A 23,306-nucleotide genomic window follows, 5' to 3' on the forward strand; every position below is an offset into this window, starting at 1 on the left:
GAACATCTGGGTAACTGGAGAGAGAGACCCAGCTAATGGATAGAAAGACTCATATGTTATAAAGGTGTCTATTTTTTCCCAAATTCATCTATAAATTCAGTGGAATTCCAGTTAAAATTCCAATAGAAATTTTTGTGAAATCTGATACACTGACCACAAAATTCAAAGTGTCAAAAAAAAAATATGGGAGTTTCTGTTGTGGCTCAGCAGGTTAAGAACCCAACTAGCATCCATAAAGATGTGGGTTCAATCCCTGGCTCCTGGGTTAAGGAGCCAGTGTTGACATGAGCTGTGGAGTAGGTTGCAGCCATGGCTCAGATCTGGCATTGCTGTGGCTGTGGCGTAGGCTGGCCACTGCAGCTCCGATTTGACCCCTAGCCTAGGAACTTCCATATGCTGAAGATGTGGCCCTAAAAAGAAAAGAAAAAAAAAAAAAAAAAGAAGAAGAAGAAAAGAAAGAATTTCTTAGGGGAAAAAAATCCTACAAATTATAAAGGAAGATGATGAATGTTAATTACATTACAAGTTTCTATATGACAGAAAACACTATAAATAAAATTAAAATCCAGCATATACAATAAAGTATAAGAATTTATTTATATATAAATACATAAAAGCAAAACCAAGATCTCAAAGATAAAGCATAGTCCACGAACACAAGTCAGAGAAATAAAAAACTCAACTGCACAGAGGCTCAGCAAACAAGGATCAAATCCACTAAGTAATCTAGGAACTGCAAATGCAAACAAGCAAAGACCATCTCACACCCATCAGAGAGGAGAACATTAAATCTCAGAGTATCATGACAGACAGCAAACCATGGATCCAGAGAATGAAAAGAAAAGCCACAGATCAGGAGACAATGCTTGTCAGATACATATGATAAATGATTGTACCCAAGATATAAAGAGCTCTTAAAACTTAATAAGAAAACAAACAACCCAATTAAAAACTGGACAAAAGATCTGAACAGACAACAAAGAAGACAGAGAGATGGCAAATAAGTACATGAAAAGATGCTCAATGTCACATGTCATCTATGTCGTTAGGGAATTATAAATTAAAATACAAACAACACAAATTCTCATTCATTGCTGGTGGGAATATAAAAATGGTACAGCCATGCTAGAGGACAGTTTGGCAATTTCTTACAAAATTAAACATTCTCTTACCATCCCCTCCAAAATAAATAAATCTTACAGAATCAAGTATTGACAAGGAAGAAAAGAAATGAACTCGGAAACAACGGTGGACGTCAAACTTGGTCCAATCCCTTCGAGAGCAACTTAGCACATGTAGTGATGTGCAAAACGCTCCTCTCCTGTGGCCAGCAGCTCTGCTTTGGGTTACGTGCACCAGACCAGAGGAATTTTCCCATGAATTAGGAGACCCAGGGAAGGATGTTCCTGACAGCCAGCCACATAAAAAACCCTGGAAAACCCAAAGTGTTTATTCCAGAGTAATTCCATGGTGATTATAGTCATGAAATGGAATATCATAACAATGAAAATTAAAGATGAGAGCTACGTTTATCAACATGCATAAATCCCAATAACAAGAATTTGATAGAAATGCTATGAAGTCCAAGAACATATAAAACAAAATATCTTGTTTATAAATACTTACATATGTGGTGGGTGAATAAAATTAAAAACACAAGATAATACAAACCACAAAATGTGTGATGGCAATTACCTCTGGAGAGGAAAGGAATGGAGAGAAGAGACAAGTAGAGAGTCCTTAACTATCTATACAAAAATACATGAAAATAACTATTGAGCTGAAGCAAATATCACATAATATGACTTTATACATCTGGGTGAAATGTCTATGGGTATCTGTTACATTTGAAATATTAAAATATCTTTGAAAAGCTTCTTTTTTTTTTTTTTTTTGTCTTTTTGTTGTTGTTGCTATTTCTTGGGCCGCTCCCGCGGCATATGGAGGTTCCCAGGCTAGGGGTTGAATCAGAGCTGTAGCCATTGGCCTACGCCAGAGCCACAGCAACTCGGGATCCGAGCCGCGTCTGCAACCTACACCACAGCTCACGGCAACGCCGGATCGTTAACCCACTGAGCAAGGCCAGGGACTGAACCCGCAATCTCATGGTTCCTAGTCGGATTCGTTAACCACTGCGCCACAACGGGAACTCCTGAAAAGCTTCTTTATCATAATTTTTGTGTGTTTGATCAGTTATAAACAAAATTAAAAGTAATTATAAGGTATTAAGATCTGAAACAGTTTAAAATTTGCTCCCCAGGAGTTCCTGCTGTGGTGCGATGGGATGGGCGGTGTTTTGGGAGTGCTGGCACGCAGGTTCGATCCCCAGCTCGGCACAGTGGGTTGAGGATCCAGCATTGCAACTTAGGTTGCAAAGCCCTGCTGGGACCTGATCCCTGGCCTGGAAACTCCATATGCCTCATGGCGGCCAGAAAAGAAAAAAACAAAAGACAAAAAAACCCTGCTCCTCAAATCCCCACTTAAAAAGCCCAACAGGGTTATTCTTCATATACCACGTACATGTATCTATTTTGGTACCTCCTTCTGAGGTAGGAGGTAGATGGGCCCCCTGGGCTGAGAACAGCTGGTCCCTGTTACCAGGCTGAGTAAATTGGGCCTTGCTTCTTTCTCTTTGACACGTCAAGGAGAAAGTTAATGGTAGGAGCTGAGCTCTGCTGGAGTGAAAAGATAAGAAGAGCATATCAACCATGCCTGGGGTCAAGGGGAGCCCCCCCCCCAGCTACACATGCGCAGAAGGACTCCGAGCAGCCAAAAAGGGAGGGGCGCCCAGCCAAAATCAGTCCTGATGACCCCCCAGACCCCTATGCTCTGGAATCCATCTCAGCCAAAAGAGGGGCACACAGATCGGGAAGGGCCCCGGGTGCCGTCAGCTGTGAGAAATAAGACAAGATAAGTGGCCAAAGGAAAACAACGACCTGGAAGATCTGTCCCATACAGGTGATTTAAATCACCTCCCTGGTGAGCTCCTCCTTCGGGAGGGCGCCGGGCCCTGCCCTCCTCTTTGGGGTGCGTTACTGTCTTGCTTCTGTCTTCAGCAAACTACTTTTCTGTGTGCTCTCCCACAAGTTGTACTGTGGCTAAATACAAACTCTGTACCTGCATGTATAGTCTCTGCCTCCTTGAAAGAGGAGGGCAAGAATCAGGGCAATTCTGCTTTTAGCCTCGAGCTAGTCAAGTGGCTGGGATTCCTGGTTGTCACCCAGGCCGCCCAGGTTCAATTCATGAGCAATGAACATCTCGTGTCAAGCCATCACTCACAGCTGTCTCTCCAAAATCATGTCCCGAAAAGGACGCATGTGTTTTCAAGTAACTTACCAAACAGTTTTCATGAGCAGCTAGGTCCTCCGACTGTGAAAAGTACAGGACGCTATAGTCAAGGTCTTCGGGGCAGAGCGCACATGTCCTTTTTTGCAATTTCTCTGCGACGTGAAAGACACCTATAAAGTAATATCCTTGATTAGAAATGGAAAAGTGGAATTTCTTGTTCTCCCTAACTCCACTACCTTTTTTTTTTTTTTTTTTTTTTTTGGTCTTTTTTAGGGCTGCAGGTGCAGCATGTGGAAGTTTCTAGGCTAGGGGTCGAATTGAAGATGTAGCTGCCAGCCACAGCCACAGCCACGACAGATCTGAGCCACGTCTGTGACCTACACCATAGCTCATGGCAACGCTGGAGCCTTAACCCACTGAGCAGGGCAAGGGATCGAACCCACATCCTCGTGGATACTAGTTAGGTTCCTTACTGCTGAGCCACAAGGGAAACTCCTCCACTACCTATCTTAAAGTAGAGGACAGGGCAAAAAAAAAGTGGGATCTACATGGAAAAACAACTTTGTATTTTTTTAATGCCTTATTTAATGAAAGAAAAAAAATTCCTTTAACATGTCTAAACATAAGGAAAACCTTTAAGAAACATAAGCATGATTTAAATACAAAGCTTTTAAAACACTGCCTTACCCAGAGTAAACTCAATAATAATTATTGGGCTCCTGTCGTGGCTCAGGGTAACGAACCCAACATGAGGACCTGGGTTCGATCTCTAGCCTCGCTCAGTGGGTTAAGGATCTGGCGTTACCGTGAGCTGTGGCATAGGTTGCAGATGCGGCTAGGATCTGGCATTGCTGTGGAGTAGGATGGCAGCTACAGTCCGACTCGACCCCTAGCCAAGCAACTTCCATATGCCGAGGGTGTGGCCCTACCAAGACAAAAATAATTACAAATCAGTGAGAAAACAATGGTGTGTTCAAGAAATCATGCTCTGATTAACTACTTGTAAAAAAGAATTCAGATCCCTATATATACTATATTCAAAAATAAATTGGGGGTGGAGTTGCTGTCATGGCTCAGTGGTTAAGGAATCTGACTGGCAACAATGAGGTTTCGGGTTCCACCCCTGGCCTTGCTCAGTGGGTTAAGGATCTGGTGTTGCTGTGAGCTGTGGAGTAGACCCCAGCTGGAAACCTCCATATGCCGCAGAAATGACCCTAGAAATGGCAAAAAGACAAAAAGACCAAAAAAAAAAAAAATTGGGGGTGAATTAAAGAAGTACTTTAAGTGTGCTGTAGTGTAGCAGTAAAATAAGGAAAGATACATGAAGGGAGGAAACAGTTTTTTGTTTTTGTTTTTTAAGAGAGGAAAGAAAGAAAGGACAGGAACTTAAGGAGAGCCGGGAAGAACAGGAAGAGGCACAGAGGGAGAAAAAAGCCAGCTGTTCCCAATATCCCATCAGGCACATCAGTTTCTGTGTTTGCTATTAATTTTGGCCCTGAGCATCCACGTAGCAATTCTTTGCCCTTTCCAATGCTTATCCTCTTATTCATTTGGTTTTCTGTAGAAAACACTTTCAATTTTATCTTCAAATTTCAGTTTTGAAACAAAAATTCATTTAACATTCATTTAGTTTTGAAACAAAAATTCATATAAATTCATTCATAAAATATCAATTTAATGATATTTTAATTTAGAGGAGGTTACCCACTTAAGCACTTTCTAAATCCTGGGCCCTTCCCCCGCCTTTTTTTTTTTTTTTTTACTCAAAAGGGTAAGATCTTGGCAGCTCTCTCAAATTACATCCTGCATCTCACAGCGTCAGAGATCTCACTTTGGCGCTAGCATTTACTTAACATTCAGATGAGTTTCTTCTTTAATTACCGTCTGTTCCCTGGATTTGGTCCTGCTTAGCAGGCCCACAAATTAGCAATCCTCTGCTCCCCATCAACCAAGCAAAAGGCAGATTGGGATAAAACTCTTCAGATGAAGGGAAATGGGCTCCCTGCTTCTTTTCATTCATCTCAAACCCCCGGAGTTGGGAGCACCTTGTGTCACTGTGCTGAGAGCCACCCCCAGAAACATAACATGAGCCACAGGTGCAACTGAAGAATTTCTAGGAGCCTCAGGTGAAACTGGTGAAATGAATTTTTATCAAGTCTTATTCAACCGAATATATCCAAAATACTAGCCTTTCAACATTTAATCAACACAACAATTACAAATTCATTCCTTTGTGCCGAGTCTGTGGAGCACAGTGTATTTTGCACTTACAGAACATTTCAGTTGGACTAGCCACATTTTCAGTGCTCAAGAGCCACATGTGGAGAGTGGCTCCTCTACACAAGAGCCCAGCAGAGGATATAAAGAAACACGGGACGTTCCCTTGTGGCACAGCTGCAGTGGGGCTCGGGTTTGATCCCTGGCCTGGGAACTTCCACATGCCCTGGGTGTGGCCAAAAAAACCCACAAAAAATGTGAGACAGCATTGTTGCCTGCAAGAGGCTTACAAAATAAACACAGTGACCAAAGAGCAATTAGGAAAGTAAGAGAATACACGTCACCAAGTCACGTAACTGCTGAATGGGAAATACAATACACGCTATGGACAGAGGCGGAAAGGCCCTCTGGGATGGAGCGTTGTCAAGGACGCTGGTACAACCTGGAGAGGGAGAGGAAGGGGAGTGCGGGGTCAGGGGGACCTTGCCGACAGAAGCGGCGATGTGGGAAGAGGCCAAGGTCTGAATGGAAGAAAGAAAGCCAGCCAGGTTGTAGAGAAGAGCTGGAGCAAAGGAAGCTGGAAACGAATTTGAGAAGCAGAGGGGGAAAGGCTGCCGGGAAGTTCTGAGCAGGAGATCTACGTTTTGCAAGAGTTGTTTTAAGCTCCATTTCAATACCCGCAGAGAAACACCTGCACCTGGTTAGGAAGGCTGGCCATTACAATGCTGTCAATTAGTCCTCAAACAAGTGCGGACCCCAAAAAATGATGCCTGCTGCCACATGCCATGGGTGCAGGCAAAAAAAAAAAAAAAAAAAAAGAAAAGAAATGAATACAAAACTAAAAAGTTGCCTGCTTTTTCAGTAAATAATGCAGGTGGCCGGCCGTCGGCCACTGCAGCACCTGCCACCTATGGTGTGTCCTGAGGGGAAGTGAGGATGGAGAAAAAAGGGATACTGGCCCCGGATATTTAATATGCATCTCTAAGGAATAATTTCGGTGGGCCCAGACTTTTCAGTATTCCCATACGGAGAAAAGCTCTCCAATCAGTAAAACTCGAGACGTCTGTTTTTGTGATTAGCAGTAATCTGTTGATGTTGGGCTACATGTTTGTTTTCAGCAAAAACTCCTTTCTGTCCTGATTCCTCCCTTACGTCTCTGGAACAGATCCTGAGAGCTACGTCAGAGGCTGTCTCCCAGGTCGTGGTCCTCGGTGAGGTCCCCGAATAAAACATAACTCGCGATTTTTAGGTTGTGCGTTTTTTCTTTGGTCGCCATAAGTTTTATTTCTACTTAAATCCCAAGGAGGTTATTTTAAATACCTTGAAAGAGGATTATTTAGAAGAAATAGGCATGGGCAGTGAAGAAAATTGTGGGAAAAAAATGAGGTGTCTGCTTAACTGACTTAAAACCATAAAGGTACAATGAGGACGGAACGTTAGATGGCCATGTCAAAAGGGAGAATACAGGTGTTCCCGTCGTGGCGCAGCAGAAAGGAATCTGACTAGGAACCACGAAGGTGTGGGGTTCGATCCCTGGCCTTGCTCAGTGGGTTGGGGATCCAGCGTTGCCGTGAGCTGTGGTGTCGGTTGCTCTGGCTGGGGTGTAGGCCAGCAGATGTAGCTCCGATTTGACCCCTAGCCTGGGAACTTCCATATGCTGCAGGCGTGGCCCTAAAAAGCAAAAAAAGAGGAAGAACATGAAGTGTAGAAAGAAGCGGGTCATCATCTGTTACTACATATATATTTAGAGAGAGAGAGACCGCTAATGTCATCTCCAAAATCTCCTAAGATACCCTAAGATGGCACGTGCATTTCTTCTCTGGCACCGATGTCCTTAGCCCATTTTTCTCTTGGGTTAGTCACTATTTTTCTACTTATTTATAAGAGCTTGTGATGTGAGCAGAATATTAACTCATTAGTCATATATGTGGCCTTTTTGCATTGTTTATAATGTTCTTTGATATATATTTAAATGTTTTATTTGACGAACTATATGAATCTTTTATGGTTTCTCACTCTTGGGGAGGGGAACTTAGAGGAGACTCACCTCTAGTTTCCTCTAGAATTTTAATCTTTACATTAGAATACTAACTGAAATTTGGGAGTTCCCGTCATGGCGCAGTGGAAACGAATCCCACTAGGAGCCATGAGGTGGAGAGTCTGATCCCTGGCCTTGCTCAGTGGGTTAAGGATTTGGCATTGTCGTGGCTGTGGTGTAGGCTGGTGGCTACAGCTCCACTTGGACCCCTGGCCTGGGAAGCTCCATATGCTGAGGGTGCGGCCCTAAAGAGACAAAACAAACAAACAAACAACTAACCGAAATTTATTTATTGTTTTCTTTTTCAGCCACACCTGTAGCATATGGAAGTTCCCAGGCTAGGGGTCAAATTGGAGCTGCAACTGCTGGCCTATGCCACAGCCACAGCAACACCAGATACAAGCTGCATCTGTGACCTGCACCACAGCTTACAGCAACTCCAGGTCCTTAACCCACTGAGCAAGGCCAGGGATTGAACCCAAATCCTCACAGACACTATCCTGGGTTCTTAATCCTCTGAGTCACAATGGAATTCCTAAGAAGAAATTTACTTTATTGTAAAGTCTGAGATGGAGATCTAACTTATCTTCATAATGGCTAACCACTGATTTAAAATCATTTTCATATATGTAATTACTACATATATTTAGGTCTGTTCCTCAAACTCTTCTGTTCCACTGACCTGTCTGTTCCCCCACTAATACAACACTTCACAATTTTCAATGCTTTAGAATGTATTTTTAATATTTGACCACACAAAACCTCCATCCTACGATGAAAATGGGAAAAAATATTCCAATATTTTATTTACCTTGGACCCAAAATTTACTTTGATAAAATACTGTGTTATTTCAAACACTCTCACTGGACATTAAAACTTGTAAAGCATAGGCTAAAAAAAAAAAAAGGGTCAGGCAATTAAATTATTAGTTCTAAAATTCCCTAATAAAAACTATGATAATGTCTGACAGGACAGGCAGCAGCCCCTGGTGTGTAAGAGCGAGGCATGTTTGCTGTGTCGCTCTTTCCAGTGCAAGGCTGCACCTGCAGACAGGTGAGCTGCAGCGGGCTGAGCTGTCAGCCTGTGCTTGCTCTGCGGGCTGTCTGTGTGGGCTATACTGCCAAGTCTGAAGGGTCTTGGCAGCTAGGAATACAGTGCTGGTGGCAAGATTACTGTGTTCTGATCTGGAGTTTCCCGTGACGATGGACAGAAACCCCAGGTGAACACACAGCGTCCCCCGAAGAGCTTTTTTTTTTTCCTGCTAAAACACCCCCTCATCGCAGTTTCCTAAACGATCTTGGCAACCCTAACTTGTTTATTCTTCAAGTCTGGAGGATCACAGACCTATCTGTAGTTGGGAGAGTAATAGTAAAGGCTTTCACACAGACAGCGATCCCTCACGTCGGAACGCTTGTTACACATTATTTGAAATGCATGGACCAAATGTATTTGGATAACTTGATATCCTTCATCTGAACTCAGGAAATGTATTGATTCAGACGGTGAGGGACAGGTGTGTCACGGGGCCCGGGGCACTTTATGGACGAGTCCGTTGGTCTCCATCGGTAGCTGAGCAGGAACAATGAAGATACGTAGGGCTCTGCCAAGGTCCTTCTACTGGATCTAGCAGGCCTGAGGATTCAACAAGAATTCTCCAAAAGTGAAACTGGTAGCCAAGAAAGGTTCCACAGAATGAAACTGAAGAAAAACTGTAAGTTAAAAACATATCCACTATGACTAACTCAAACCAGCACAGGGGCAGTCTCCCTCGCAATCTCTAGGCCAGCTCCACCGGGGAAGGGACTGCCAAAGCCAGAGCCTCTGCAGGGGTGTCTTCCCAATGCTTTTCTTCCCAGGGCGGTCCTCAAGCCCACCAGACAAGGGCAATCCACCCAGAGGCTAGAATCTGGGCTAGTCAGATAAGATGGCCAAGGAGCACGGTCCACCAGTGAAGAAATGAGTGAAACTGATGGAATGAGATACACTGACGCTATACTACCATTTACAAGCCCTCTCCAGTAGGGGGAGGTCCATGACTGGCTGCCAATTCATGGAGCTGGCTTGGAAACGCCTTCCTCTCTTCTCCTTTGATCAAGAGTTCTCACTGCAGTTTACTGTTTGAATGACGTGTTAATGACGGGAGAGGGAAGGCTTTTCTGCCATCGTATATCAGATGTGTAGAAATCAACTTTGTGACTGAGTCCAGGGACGGCATACCGGAATTGGATGAAGACCAAAAGAGAAGAAGAGACATGACCTACAGGCTTGGTCATGGACTTGGCCTCACCACACTGTCTCTGGATGCTGTGACTGGGTATAACTTTCGGAGAACACTGAATGTGTATTTGGGATGGTCAGCATGCATCACGGGGGACGGCTTCAGCATGTACAGAGGAAGAAGGACGTGGGTCCTGTAGGACAGCGAGGGGCAGGCAGCCAGGGAATAGGAAGTTCAGGGGGCTTCTTTAGGGCATCCACCTGGCTCACAATCACAAAGAGGGATGACTGCCAGCAGGCATGTTTGTACTCCGTGACCCTCTTTCCCTAGGCACAGATGACAGTCCCAGAGGGCCAATCTGCCCACCTCCCAGATATAGAGAATTCAGAAGAGAAGAGTTCAGTTCAGATTGGGATGGTTTCTTGAGGGAGATGTAAACACTGGGAAGCTGTGAGCTACAAGAACCCCCTTTTTTTTGCTATTTCTTGGGCCTCTCCCACAGCATATGGAGGTTCCCAGGCTATGGGTCGAATCGGAGCTGTAGCCACCGGCCTACGCCAGAGCCACAGCAACACGGGATCCGAGCCGAATCTGCAACCTATACCACAGCTCACGGCAACGCCAGATCGTTAACCCACTGAGCAAGGGCAGGGACCGAACCCGCAACCACATGGTTCCTAGTTGGAATCGTTGACCACTGCACCACGACGGGAACTCCTTTTTTTTTTTTTTTTTTTTTTTTAAATCCCATTACTAGACAGAAAACCAAGAAAACCAGGTCAAAGAGAAAAACAAAGCAGATATGCTGAGTGCTGTCAAAGTTTATGATGGCTTCTCGGGTCCTGGTTCCTGGCTCTTTTTGGAAAATGCTATCACATCCATGCTCCTGGGGTCTGTGAGTCTGATCTCCTTGCTTTCCAGGAACAAGCATCCCCTTTCTTACATCCCACCATGTTGACTTTGTACTACTTGTAGCCAGCAAGTCCTAATTAACACTGGAAGTCCCATGGCCTGACCTCTGGGTAGGCGCATGTGCATGTGTGTGTGGGTGTGTATATGTGCATTCACGAGTGACTTTTTTTTTTTTTCTGTCTTTTTGTCCTTTTAGGGCCACGCCAGCAGCATATGGAGGTTCCCAGGCTAGGGGTCAAATCAGAGCTGTAGCCACCAGCCTTCACCAGAGCCACAACAATGCCAGATCCGAGTCACGTCTGTGACCTACACCACAGCTCACCGCAGTGCCAGATCCTTAACCCACTGAGCAAGACCAGGAATCGACCCGCAACCTCAAGGTTCCTAGTCGGATTCATTAACCACTGAGCCACAATGGGAACTCTCGCGAGTGAGTTCTGACAACAGTGTGGAAAGTGGCCTGCCTGCCCTGCCCCCACTGTCCTCTACCTGGTCCATCCTGGTCATCTCATCTCCCTGCTTCTGCTTTCCTCGTCACGGCTCCACTTCACTCTTCGTGCCAGTGATCTCTCTAAAATGTACATTGGCTCACATTTCCTTCCTGCTAAAGACTCTTCTCTATCCCCTGAAGAATAGAAGCCAAGCTCTCTAGTAGTACGGCTCATTCATTCTTTTAACAAATACTTAATGAGAATCCACTATGTATTGTTTTAGACACCAGAAATAAAGCAGGGAATAGATGTGAATTTTTTTTTTTTTTTTTTTTTTTTTTTTTTTTGCCTTTTCTAGGGCTGCTCCCGTGGCATATGGAGTTTCCCAGGCTAGGGATCTAATGGGAGCTGTAGCCACCAGCCTACGCCAGAGCCGCAGCAACACAGGATCCGAGCTGCATCTGCAACCTACACCACAGCTCACGGCAACACCGGATCCTTAACCCACTGAGCAAGGCCAGGGATGGAACCCACAACTTCATGGTTCCTAGTCGGATTCATTAACCACTGAGCCATGACGGGAACTCCTAGATGTGAATTTCAACTCTCATAGAACTTACATTTTTGTAGTAGAGACAAACATCAAACAAGTATTATTTTTCAGGCCAGGGTTAAGTGTTACGAAGAAAAACAGAGCAGGGGAAGGAAGCATAGAGATTAATGACGGTAGGGGAAGGGCTGTTCTAACAGCATGGGCAGGCAAGGGTGTGAAGGTACATTTGTGCAGAAACTTGAATATGGTGGGAAGGCGAGAAATGGGCTGCAAAGAGAAAGACTGAGACTAGTGCACTAGATGGGAGGCAAGGAGGAAAGAGAGGCACAGAGGGTGGCACTAGGGTTTTAGCCTGAGCAACTGGGCAAACAGGATGGGGAAGACTGGTGGTGGCTGAGCAGGTTTGGAGTAAGTGGGTGTGTGTAGGCAAATGGGAGTTTACTTTGGGATATAACCAATTCGAGGTCATTCCAGGCATTGATGAAGCTGGTTATGAGTCTGGAGTTTGGGGAAAAAGTCAGGACAGAAACTCATCCTCAGTAACTCATCTTGCATTCTGTAACACACTAGCTAAATGAAATAGCCAAGTGCCTGGCTGGTGTCTTCACTTGTTTGGACTGCCTTTTCAACCTTTCTACCTCTGACTGGACTGGGCATATCGAAGTGCCCAGGCCAGGGATGGAATGAGAGCTGTAGCTGCCAGCCTGCATACACTACAGCCACAGCAACTCTGGATCCAAGCCACGTCTGCTACCTACACCACAGCTCACAGCAACGTCGCATCCTTAATCCACTGAGGGAGTTCAGGGATCGAACCCTCGTCCTCATGGATACTAGCTGGGTTCCTCAACCGCTGAGCCACAATGGGAACTCCAACCTCGGGTTGACTCTTGCCCTTTAAAACTGATAGGGCTTTCTTTGAACTGAGGAATAGGCTGAGTTGGAGGAGCATCTCATCTGTGTCTCTGTGGTTCTTAGCAGGTCACACATGAGTAGCCTATTAGATTCTTCAGCGCTGAGCGAGCCTAACTCATCTCTGCAGCCCGCCACGTGGCCCTGAGCCTGCAAGTGGTAGGAGCTCTCCAGCTGTTGTTGAAGCGCAGAGAGGAGCCCACTCAGATTTGCCTCACTTAAGGAGAGGGCCACAGAGGACCTGAACTACTGAATGGGTATAAGGGAGTGATTCCATAACGTCACATTTTCAGTGCGAACTTTCCAAACTGCTTCCTGAGTCCCAGCGGACCCCTTCTCTTCTAGAGGGAGCCACGACCAGGCTACCTCGGCCAGGGCATCGCTCCGGCCGCACTGTTTGAGGGGTGGGTGGAGCCGCGTTGGGAGAGTAAACCCACAGGCGTTTCCTTTCGTTTCCCAGCTTTCGTTTCGCTTCGGTTTCGGTTTGGTCCCAGCGCGGCAGGGCTGTGGCTGTGGGCTGTCCTATCAGCGGTGGTCGAGCTGAACCGAAAGCAAACACTCCTCCCTAGAAGCCGCAGGGTACGGTCTGGGCGCAGAGCAGGGCGGTGGACGCCCAAAGGCCGAGCCGCTGCGGAGCTAAGACCTGTGCGCCGCGGGGCGAGGCGGGTCGGGGGCCCCCAAGTGGCAGCGACTAGAGGGCGGCCCTGGGCCCGGACTGTCGCAGCGGGACACCGCCCGCCCCTCCCGTCCCGCTTGGTACTCACCGGTCGGGAGCGGGACCCCGTCCTCGGCCGCGCACCGGCCGGCCCGGGCCGCCTTGGGATCGGAGGGCCAAGCCGCGTCCATGGCTGCGCCCTGCGCCCGCGCCGACGGAAGTTCCTTTTGGTGAGATTCGAAATTCGTGCTGATTTATTTCCGCTGCCCGGGGAAAGTCCCGCAGGAAGCGACGCAGAGGGTTTGCTGGTAGGGTTTTCAAACGGGAACTCGCAACTTCTCCAGATCCGAGTCTGAACTCGATTTTTTTGTTTTTAAAGCACGCTTGGCGCTCCCCACCCTGCCCCCACTTTCCGAATGGTTGGAGGAGAGGTGGTGGAAGCCTTTGGACTCAGCTGGAGAAATGACTGCTTTTCTGAGGGTCTACCCATTCTTTTCTTATTTTTTTAGGGCCATACCGATGGCTTAGGGAAATTCCCAGCCTAGGGGTAGAATCAGAGCTGCAGCTGCCGGCCTACGCCGCAGCCAGAGCGATGCCCACCCTTAACCCACTAAGTGAGGCCAGAGATCCAGCCTCATCCTCAGGGATACTAGTCGGGTTCATCACCACTGAGCCAGGACAGGAACTCCCAGTTTACCCATTATTTTCTACAAATGTATCACACCAAGTTTGGCCTAAGTAGGCCTAGCATAAAGCGGACGCAGAATTAACTGAGCACGATTCCATTTGCCAGTTGCAAGTCTTTATTTTAGCACCCATGGGGTACACAGCACCATACAAGACGAGGTTTTCGGTGCATGGAACAAATACACATGTAGAGAACATGAACGCGTATAATTAAATTACAGCTCAAAAGTAAGTTGTTCTGTAAAAGAAGCATATAATGGTGGTTTGCTGAGTAACTAATCAAAGGAAAAACTCCTGGAGGTCTTGCTTTTTGAGCAGGTTTTAAGAAGAGGAAATGAGGCAAATTGGGGTCAGAAAAGAGAAACAATATTAAAAAGGATAACTTGGATAGTCTTGACAAACATAGAAATGAATTACAGAAGCAAGAGTGTGGAGCTGTGAAACAGGAAAAAAAAAAGCAGGCTCTGGCAGCAACTTTTTTTTTTTTTTTTTTTTTTTTGCTTTCAAGCCAGCAGGTGGAAGCATACTCCTTGCCAGGTTAAAAAAAAAAAAAAGCCCTAAAGAGACTGAATTGGAGATTAAATAGCCCAGCTAGGTCATAGCAAAGCAGCTGAAGAGCCCCTTCCCCCACTCTCAGTTTATAATCTCAGCTTTTCCGTGTCCCACTGTTAAGTGTGAGCTGACTGCCAAGATCACTAACTGAGGAAAGCCTAAAACATGAAGTACAAAAACCAAAGGAAACATACAGGGAAAACAAAGAAACAAACCTTGGAGGTCACAGAAATACAGATATGAACGCCTGTATGTGTGTGTTACATGATAAAGCATTTTCAAAGAGATAAGATACTACAACCATGAACCAAAAATAAGACACTACTAAAGAAAAAATATTCAGAAAAGAGCTCTAGAAATTAAAAAAATGCGACCCAGCCCCCTCCCCCCAAAAAATCCAATAAAATACGCCCACCACAATAGACAAACTGGAAGATTAAGTTGAGTATATCTCCCAGAAAGCAAAGCAAGAAGAAAAAGCTGGAAATTAAAAGAAAAAATTTAGAGAACCAATCCTGGAGTTCTAACATTGGGATAATAGGAATTCCAGAAAGAGAGAACAGATAATGAATCATTAAAGAAATAGTTCAAGAAAATTTCTCGGCAGAGTTCCCTTCGTGGCTCAGAGGTTAATGAACCCCACCAAAATCCACAAGGATTCAGGTTTGATCAGTGGGTTAAGGATCTTGTGTTGCCATGAGCTGTGGTATAGGCCAGCAGCTGTAGCTCCCATTTGACCCCTAGCCTGGCAACTTTCATGTGCTGCGGGTATGGCCCTAAAAAAAGAAAAGAAAAAAGAAAGAAAATTTATCTGAACTGAAGAACAAACTTTTCAGATTGAAAGATTGCACCAAGCACCTGGTACAAGGGATGAAAATGGACCCTTACTGGGAACAGAACACTGGGACAAAGAGAAGGCTGTAAATGTGAAGAGAAGTAAAAACTGGTCACATATACAAAAGATTAAGGAAAAGAATATCATCTTACTTCCAATAGTCACCCTAAAAGCCAGAGGTGAGAACATTTTCAGACTTCATAGCAGCAACACTGGAATCTAGCAAATGAGTTCAAAATTGGGCATGGAAGCTACTCAAGAATTCTATGCCAAAACAGCAGTCAAGTGTTAAGGGTAGAATAACATGTTCGAACATACAAGGTCTCAGAATATTTACCTTTCATTTTTCCTTTTCCAAAGCTACGGGAGGATGTGCTTCACCAATATATGGGGATAAATCAAGGAAAGGGGAAATAATGAGATTACTAGATTTAACCAGAAACAGGTCTGACAGGGGAGACAAAGCATCTCTAGGACGCTGATGGAAGATGGTGTCTGTGAACCAGTACAGACTGAAGAAGATTAAGGTGTCAGATTTCAGCACAAAAATATTTTCCATACTTATCAAGTGCCTTCATTTTTAGTGTGTTGCCTAAAATTCCTGCATCTTTACTGTGAATAAATGGACTTCTCAACTTTCCTCATCTGTCTATAGGATGTTGGGTTATAATTTTTTTGCTCCATTTCCTATCTCTTTGGTTTTCTACTCTCTAAACCAATTTCAAGTTAATATTTTTAAGAAATTATGAATTTCTGTTTGAAAGGTAACCAAATGAAACACGGAATCAAGTTCAGAAAAAAGAAAAAAAAAAAAACCCTCTAAAACAGAACTACTTTTTATTACCCTGGTTCCAAGGCAGATGTATGTCTCTGTTATGGATAAAATTAGCTTTAACTTTAGGAAATTCTTATCCCCTTTCCCCTAGACAATCATGGCTAGATAATCTATAGCAAAGTTACTCTTTCCCTTTTTTCGGAAGAAGATAATTTGCACTTCATCCCTAGGAGAGTCCAAGGGTCTGATTCAGACTTTGTAGCTCAGTAGAATTGTTAAGTGAAATTCTTGCTCAGCACAATCTCTTCTGGCCTACATGAGCCAAGTTTGACTGTTCTCTCAGTTTCTTTTTCTTATGGCTCTACTCTATCCAGAACAAATGTATTCTAACTCCTTCAAATTTCTATTCCCTCTTTTCCTGTCAATGTATTTAAAGAGTAAAGAGAATCTGTGGAAAAGAAATTTCCTCTCAAAGAGCGAGCCAAAGCCTTCCCCACAGGACAGTTTCTTCTTCTCACTCGAATGGATTGATGGGACAGTGTTTCATGGAGCCAGATAGAGCTTCTCTAACTAGCACTAAATACTTGGAAGTAAAATGCTTGAAGTTGGTCTCAACATATTCTTCAGGCTCTGTTGCCCACCTTATGGCTCACAATGGTAAATTATTTGCCAGGAATTAAACATAAATAAATTTTGTAGGTAAAGATGTGAAAGTTGGCCCTTTGGGCCATGAAAGTGAAACATAATAATTACAGAAGCAGTAACAAGAGCTGGAATCAATTGTGACCTTTGTTTTTCTTAATATATAATTTATAAATAAGTTACAAATTATATAGAGAGGTATTTCATATAAAATATACATTCCCATCCAACTTGTGTAAAGTTGAACAGCAGTAAGAATAAAGAGATACCCTATGTATATGAAAATGTCCTTATTTTGTTCCTACCATTTCTAAGTAATGCAAAAGAACCCCCCAACAAGGGTGAACTGAGAGGAATTCTATTAATAGACCACAACCTAAATTAATTCCAGTGACCACTGGAGATTCTTTTGCATGGCTCTAATTTCAGCTTGATAAACTAATTTTATGAACAGGCATTAACTAGATTTATAATATTTTTTTTCTACACTTATTAACCCCACATTGGCAGAGGATTTCTTTCTCAGGCATAGTCCCAGCTTCATAACCATAGTCCCATGTTAGTTCTGTTCTTGCTTTCACATACCTAGAAAGTAGAAATTTAAAAAATAATCATAAATTACCCTGAATAACTACCAAATGAACCAATTTTTTTTTTTTTTTTGGCTGCGCCTGTGGCATGTGGAAGTTCCAGGGCCAGGGATCGAACCCATACCAAGCAGCGACCCTAGCCACAGTAGCAACAATGCCAGATCCTTAGCCACTAGGCCACCAGAGAACTCTGAACCAAGTTTGATTATATCAATGTTCATACTGCTATCATTAACTATCCTCAAAAATATGGTTTACTCTCTCTCTCTAATACTCATTAATCAGGAATGCTCTTTTATTAAGAATAATCATTTGAGTTTTATTTCAAATCTACGAAAATCCTAAGAAGAAACCTGTGCAAATCCACAAGGAAGGAAGTGTATTTTGCCAACAGTGGAACCCGGTAATGTGATGTGGCCTGTGGTGTGGTAGTTGGGGGTAGATGGGACTTCAAGGATGCAGCACTCTGCATCATTTATCCCCCGAACTGAACTGGCTGGGACCTGCCATCCTTAGACTTTTCAGGCATTAATTCTAAGAGGAAATCAGAATTAAAATTTCAGCTATTTAAAATTTTACTGACTACAAACAGCTTGGGATAACTGAATATTCTAGGGTACCAGATATTTTGGGCTATAGCATATATCTTATTTTGGTATTTTTCTACTGTTATTTTGAAAGTCACAATTTCAAAATTAAATCGTATAAAAATTTTTCAAACCTGTTGGTGAAGAACGCCACCAATGGGAAATTTCTGTCATGTGTTTCTACAAAAACATTCTGTACCAAAAGATTTGGGCAACAACTATGCTGTTAAAAAAAAAAAAAAAAAACAGAGGTTAGGCATAGTATAAAGTTTGATACCTTGTTCTTTGAAGCATTAGAATACCATTCTATTTCCAAAACATCTCACTTTATTTTTATTTCCTTTTTTTTTCCTGACTGGTATAGAAGCACCATAGCTCCTTATAATTTTGTTGATGGTAGGAATCCATTTAGAAAAGCCTGTTCTGACACGCATACATCTTGCCAGTGCATACGCAAAATGACACATACCCCTACAGAAGATAACCTGTCGATATTTACCATTATTTATCATTATTATACATGCATTTATCTTTGATTCAGCAATCCCATATCTGGGAACATATTCTACAGCACACTTATCTATGTGTAAGATTATTCACTGAGCATTGCTCTTAATAGTAAAAGTTTGGAAACAACTCAAATTCTATCTAAAGATGAATGTTTACATAAGTTTTGGAATGTCCACATATTGGAATTCTATGTAGCTAAAACAAAAACAAAGAGAATGCGGAGCTTTGGATACTGATACAGAAAGATTGCTGGGGTATATTATTCATTTAAAAAATAATGTGTAAGACAGTGAATATAATATACTATCTTTTATGTAAGGGGCAGAAATAAGAGCACATTTATATTTACTTACATTTACATAAAGAAACATTGTAAGGAAACACTAAAAATGAACTTATTATAGAGGACAGAATGGGGATAGCATACTTTTTTCTTGGCTGCGCCCAGGGCATGCAGAAGTTCCCCAGCCAGGGACTGAACCTGAGCCACAGCAGTGACAATGCTGGATCCTTAACCACTAGGCCACCAGGGAACTCCACCAGGGAACTTTTTTTTTAAACAAAATGCAAGGTTTAATATGAAGAATCTATATGACCTGATTTTTACATCGTGGTCAAACAAGCCCTTTGGAAAGGGTACCTGTGTAAGTAATTGACCTTTCTGTTGAATATTCTTTTCCCAAGGCTTCTAGCATGATGGTACTATTTCCTCCTATTACCACCATTCCAATATTATTCTGTTGCCCACTAGCTGCCATCTCCACACATTCATCTATCACAAGATTCTAAAGGGATGAAATTCCAGCAATATTCTTCAGATATGTTTGCCACCATTTAACTTCAATGATAACTTCCTGGCCATATATATATGTATTTTTTTTTTTTCCAATTTGGGCCAAGTCAGCTTTACTCCTGGTGCTTACTGGGCAGGGTCAGAGCTACCTTGAAAAATAATTCTGTTTGGTTGTATATTCTCCAAGCCTTTTTAATTTATTTTTAAATTTTTTAAAGATATTTTTTGACCACAGTGTGTAGCAGCTTGATATAGGATCTCAATTCCCAGATTAGGGATCAAACCTGGGCTGCAGTGGTGAAAGCGCCAAATCTTAACCACTAGACCACCAGGGAACTCCCAAAAGCTTTTTATTTTAAAGCATGTGAAAAAATCCCTGTTTTTTTCCCGTAAACAAGGGAGGGACCCAGCTGGCGAAACCTACCAAATCATTCTGGTGCAGCCACCATTCAACATAACTGACTGGAAAGAAAGCCCTGACAGTCCTTTGCTGGGAATTTTTTTTCCCCCATTTTTTAAAGCTTTTTTGAAGTATAGTTGATTTACACTGTTGTGATAATTTCTGCTGCACAACAAAGTGAGGGAAATCATTCTTTAATGCTCTCCTGGCTCTCCTGGCACGTGTAATAGCTCCCAGCATGTTTGACAATAGTTAGAAGGAGTCAAAGTAGAACAGAGAATAGCAGCTGTGGGAAAGAGTAAGGAGGAAAGGATTCTATTCCTTGTTAACCAAGTATCCTCACAACTAGGAGAGAGCAAAAGAAAAAAGCCAAATAACTAGTTTACTTTGCAAGGAAAAAAGCGATTTGGTTTTAAAGATTTTCTGACTTAATATTTTCTTTCTTTTTTTTTTTTTTTTTTTTTTGTCTTTTGTCTTTTTGTCTGTTATTGCTGTTGTTGCTATTTCTTGGGTCGCTCCCGCGGCATATGGAAGTTCCCAGGCTAGGGGTCGAATCGGAGCTGTAGCCACCGGCCTACGCCAGAGCCACAGCAACTCGGGATCCGAGCCACGTCTGCAACCTACACCACAGCTCACGGCAACGCCGGATCGTTAACCCACTGAGCAAGGGCAGGGACCGAACCCGCAACCTCATGGTTCCTAGTCGGATTCGTTAACCACTGCGCCACGACGGGAACTCCCAATATTTTCTTTTTTGGGCCACACCAGAGGCATATGGAAGTTCCCAGGCTAGGGGTTGAACTGCTGTAACTGCCGGCCTACACCACAGTCGCAGCAACACCAGATCCAAGCCTTGTCTGCGACCTACACCACAACTCACCGCAACAGGGGATCCGTTAAACCACTGAGCAAGGCTAAGGATCAAACCTGCGTCCTCATGGATGTTAGGCAGATTCATTTCTACAAGCCATGACAGAAATTCCCTTAAGAATATTTTCTCTCTCTCTCTTTTTTTTTTTTTTGGCTGCACTGGTCGGGCATATAGAAGTTCCCAGCATCAGAGTTTCCATCGTGCTGCAGTGGTTAACGAATCCAACTAGGAACCATGAGGTCACAGGTTCGATCCCTTGCCTTGCTCAGTGGGTTAAGAATCTGGCGTTGCCATGAGCTGTGGTGTAGGTCGCAGACATGGCTCGGATCCCGAGTTGCTGTGGCTCTGGCGTAGGCCGGTGGCTGTAGCTCCGATTAGACCTCTAGCCTGGGAACCTCCATATGCCGTGGGAGCAGCCCTAGAAAAGGCAAAAAGACAAAAAAGAAGTTCCCAGGATCGAATCTGAGCCACAGCGGTGACCTATTCCACAGTGGCAGCAATATGTGCTCCTTAAACCACTGCACCATAGTAGCAATTCCAAGAATATTTTCTCTTCTGATGGGACCTGAATTACATGTAAAATTATCATTGAACATCAATTTCAAATCATTCAAAGGTCACATTCTGAAAAGGTGTTGAGCTTAGCAAAGGGAATGCATAAAAGAATCATGGGCCATGCATGCTTCCCATTTCTTTAAAGGAAAAATCAAAGCTGTGCATCCCACTATGTCAACCCCACAGAGAGGAAGAATTCTCATGCAGATCAAAGAGAAAAATTAAGGCCATATCCAGGGGTCAGTGTGCTAGAGTGGACCTTTCCAAAGGAGGTGTGGAGGGTATCAAAGCTCCCATCCTTTTTCCACGACTCCTCTTCACTCTCCTGCACAGGATAAGCAAGGACAAAGTGGGGTCCAGAGAGCGGGGGGCGGGGGGGGGAAGGGGGGGGCGAAGGTCCATTTGGTCAACGACAGTATAGATACAGGGACTGGAGGTTGAAGGGGCCTTTTTTTTTTCCCCCTGGAGGATTTCTGGAACCATATGTTCTCTAGTAAGCATGTATGATGGTAGGAGGTGGGACAGGAGGTGAGGGGCAAGCTATACGGTAACTCCAGTTCCACCCAACACAGTATTTGTGGCCAGTAATACAAATTACTTCTCTTATCACGAAAATGACAGGAGTCTTGAGTGTTAATGAACCTTAAAATCAGAGAAAGCATAAATATTTCTCTACGTAAATGAACATAATCTCATTACATATATCCCAAACATATACACAAACAGAAAACGGCTATTATTCGGGAATTAAAAAAAAGGAGTACAACAGTAAAATGCAATACTCTGATAAATGTACTGGTGTTCTGTAGTAAGCCACTAAATCACTCAAAATGTAGTGAGAGTAAGTAAAACATAAATACTTCCAAATGAAAGTATTTGAAAAGAGGCATTTTTGAATAAAATACATTGTATAAGACACAAAAGAGAAACCTATTCCACCTGTCCCATTGTGATTTTTTTGAAGTGAAGCTTTTGAAAACCTTTTGATAAACACATGATTTTCTTACATACCATTTCTTATAGTTTTCCTAAGCAAACGTTTACTGTATGCCAGCTACCATTTAAGCACTTTTTATATTAACACATTTAACCTTCACAACATTCTAGACAGTGTTACTATTATCTCCATATTATAGAGGTGGGAAGTATGGCATAGAGAGGTCAAACAGCATGCCCAGGTCATACAAGTGGAGGGCTGGCATTCTAATCCAGGGAGTCTAGTTTTGGAGTCTGTTAATCATATTTTCCTCATGATTTTGTTAAGAAGCCTAGAAAAAGTGTTTAGAAATAAGAATCTCAGCCCACATACTCACATTAAGGAAGCGTCCCACATTTCCTTCTTTTGTGGCATCCAATAAAAACATACTGCCTTTATTGAACTTCTTTGGAGAATCAGGTGAAGCATTCTTGGTTTCACTTGGTATCTCTTTATCACAAAAGGCCTGCTGGTTTTGACATGCTGGAGACTTTTTCTCTTGGGGCTTTTGTTTTTGAACCTCATTCGGATTATCCAGTGTGACTGCTTGGTTATATCTGCTCCCCTGTGGAGTTTCTTCTCTACATTTAGTTATATCTATCACATCCAATTCAATCAGAGGGTTGGCTTTAGAATCTTCAACTTGGTTTGAGCTTGAATCCACTAATAAACATTTTGGAAGGAATTGTCAGGAAAAATACTTGACTAAGCAATAGTGCTGAGAGCAGTAATACTAATTAAATGCTCGTTACATTCATTATTGCTAATCCTTACCATGTGTTAAGGTAGACAGTACTCCAATTTTACAAAAGAAAACTCTGAACTTTTGAAGTGTTAAGGGATTCACCTCTATTGCAATAATAAGGCAGGGTGGGGGTGGGGGGCAGTAACAAACCCAAAAATATCTGGCCCAAAATCTACCTTCTTTCTACTATGTAACAGTGCCTTTTAATGAATCTGTATATATGTTGCTCCCGGTTACTATATTTAATCTCTACTCCTTAGAAACTGACTTACCTCTTTTCAACTTTGGAATGTGCATTCAAGTATACTCTAAACGGCTGTAATTAGGGAGCATTGTAAGTCTTTAAGGTATCAATGAAAGGCCAGAGAAGACCCTGATGGAGTCGCCCTCTCTAAGTCCCAACAGCAATAACTATTGCTATGGGTTCTGCATACATTAGTGTTTGGCATTTTTGCTATATGATCATTCAATAATTATACCTCTACAAACAATAGAAGAAGACAAATTACTTATCTTTCTTAATCAATAATGGAAATAATCTTTTGGAAATACTCAAAAGTATG

The 23,306-nt window shown here is 43.1% G+C and overlaps 2 protein-coding genes across 20 annotated transcripts in view; both read right to left on the bottom strand.

Moving 5' to 3' along the window:
* PHF11 (PHD finger protein 11) overlaps positions 1-13,457 on the bottom strand; it is a 46,744-nt gene extending 33,287 nt beyond the window's left edge. For 5 of the 6 annotated variants that reach the window (XM_084981082.1, XM_013980495.3, XM_013980496.3 and 2 more), the window contains exons 1-2: positions 13,335-13,453; positions 3,337-3,458 (exon numbers count right to left, since the gene is read on the bottom strand). In XM_084981082.1, coding sequence (XP_084837208.1) covers positions 3,337-3,458; positions 13,335-13,416 — 204 coding nt within the window. In that variant the 5' untranslated portion in view covers positions 13,417-13,453. 6 annotated transcript variants of the gene reach the window in all.
* A 553-nt stretch (positions 13,458-14,010) lies between these two features.
* The window catches only part of SETDB2 (SET domain bifurcated histone lysine methyltransferase 2), a 46,089-nt gene continuing 36,793 nt past the window's right edge, over positions 14,011-23,306 (bottom strand). For all 14 annotated transcript variants that reach the window (XR_014819358.1, XR_014819357.1, XR_014819356.1 and 11 more), the window contains 3 exons: positions 22,336-22,661; positions 18,028-18,116; positions 14,011-17,301 (listed from right to left, as the gene is read on the bottom strand). Coding sequence is in view for 11 of the 14 variants with exons in the window: in XM_084981618.1 (XP_084837744.1) it covers positions 17,184-17,301; positions 18,028-18,116; positions 22,336-22,661 (533 nt within the window). In the remaining 3 variants the exon portion in view is untranslated. The remainder of the gene's footprint in view (positions 17,302-18,027; positions 18,117-22,335; positions 22,662-23,306) is intronic.

The sequence above is a fragment of the Sus scrofa genome, chromosome 11, assembly GCF_054392235.1.
Source record: "Sus scrofa isolate SSC_HxYL_T2T_F1_AM1 chromosome 11, Sscrofa_HxYL_maternal_Yorkshire_Landrace_v2.0, whole genome shotgun sequence".
Lineage (NCBI taxonomy): Eukaryota > Metazoa > Chordata > Mammalia > Artiodactyla > Suidae > Sus > Sus scrofa.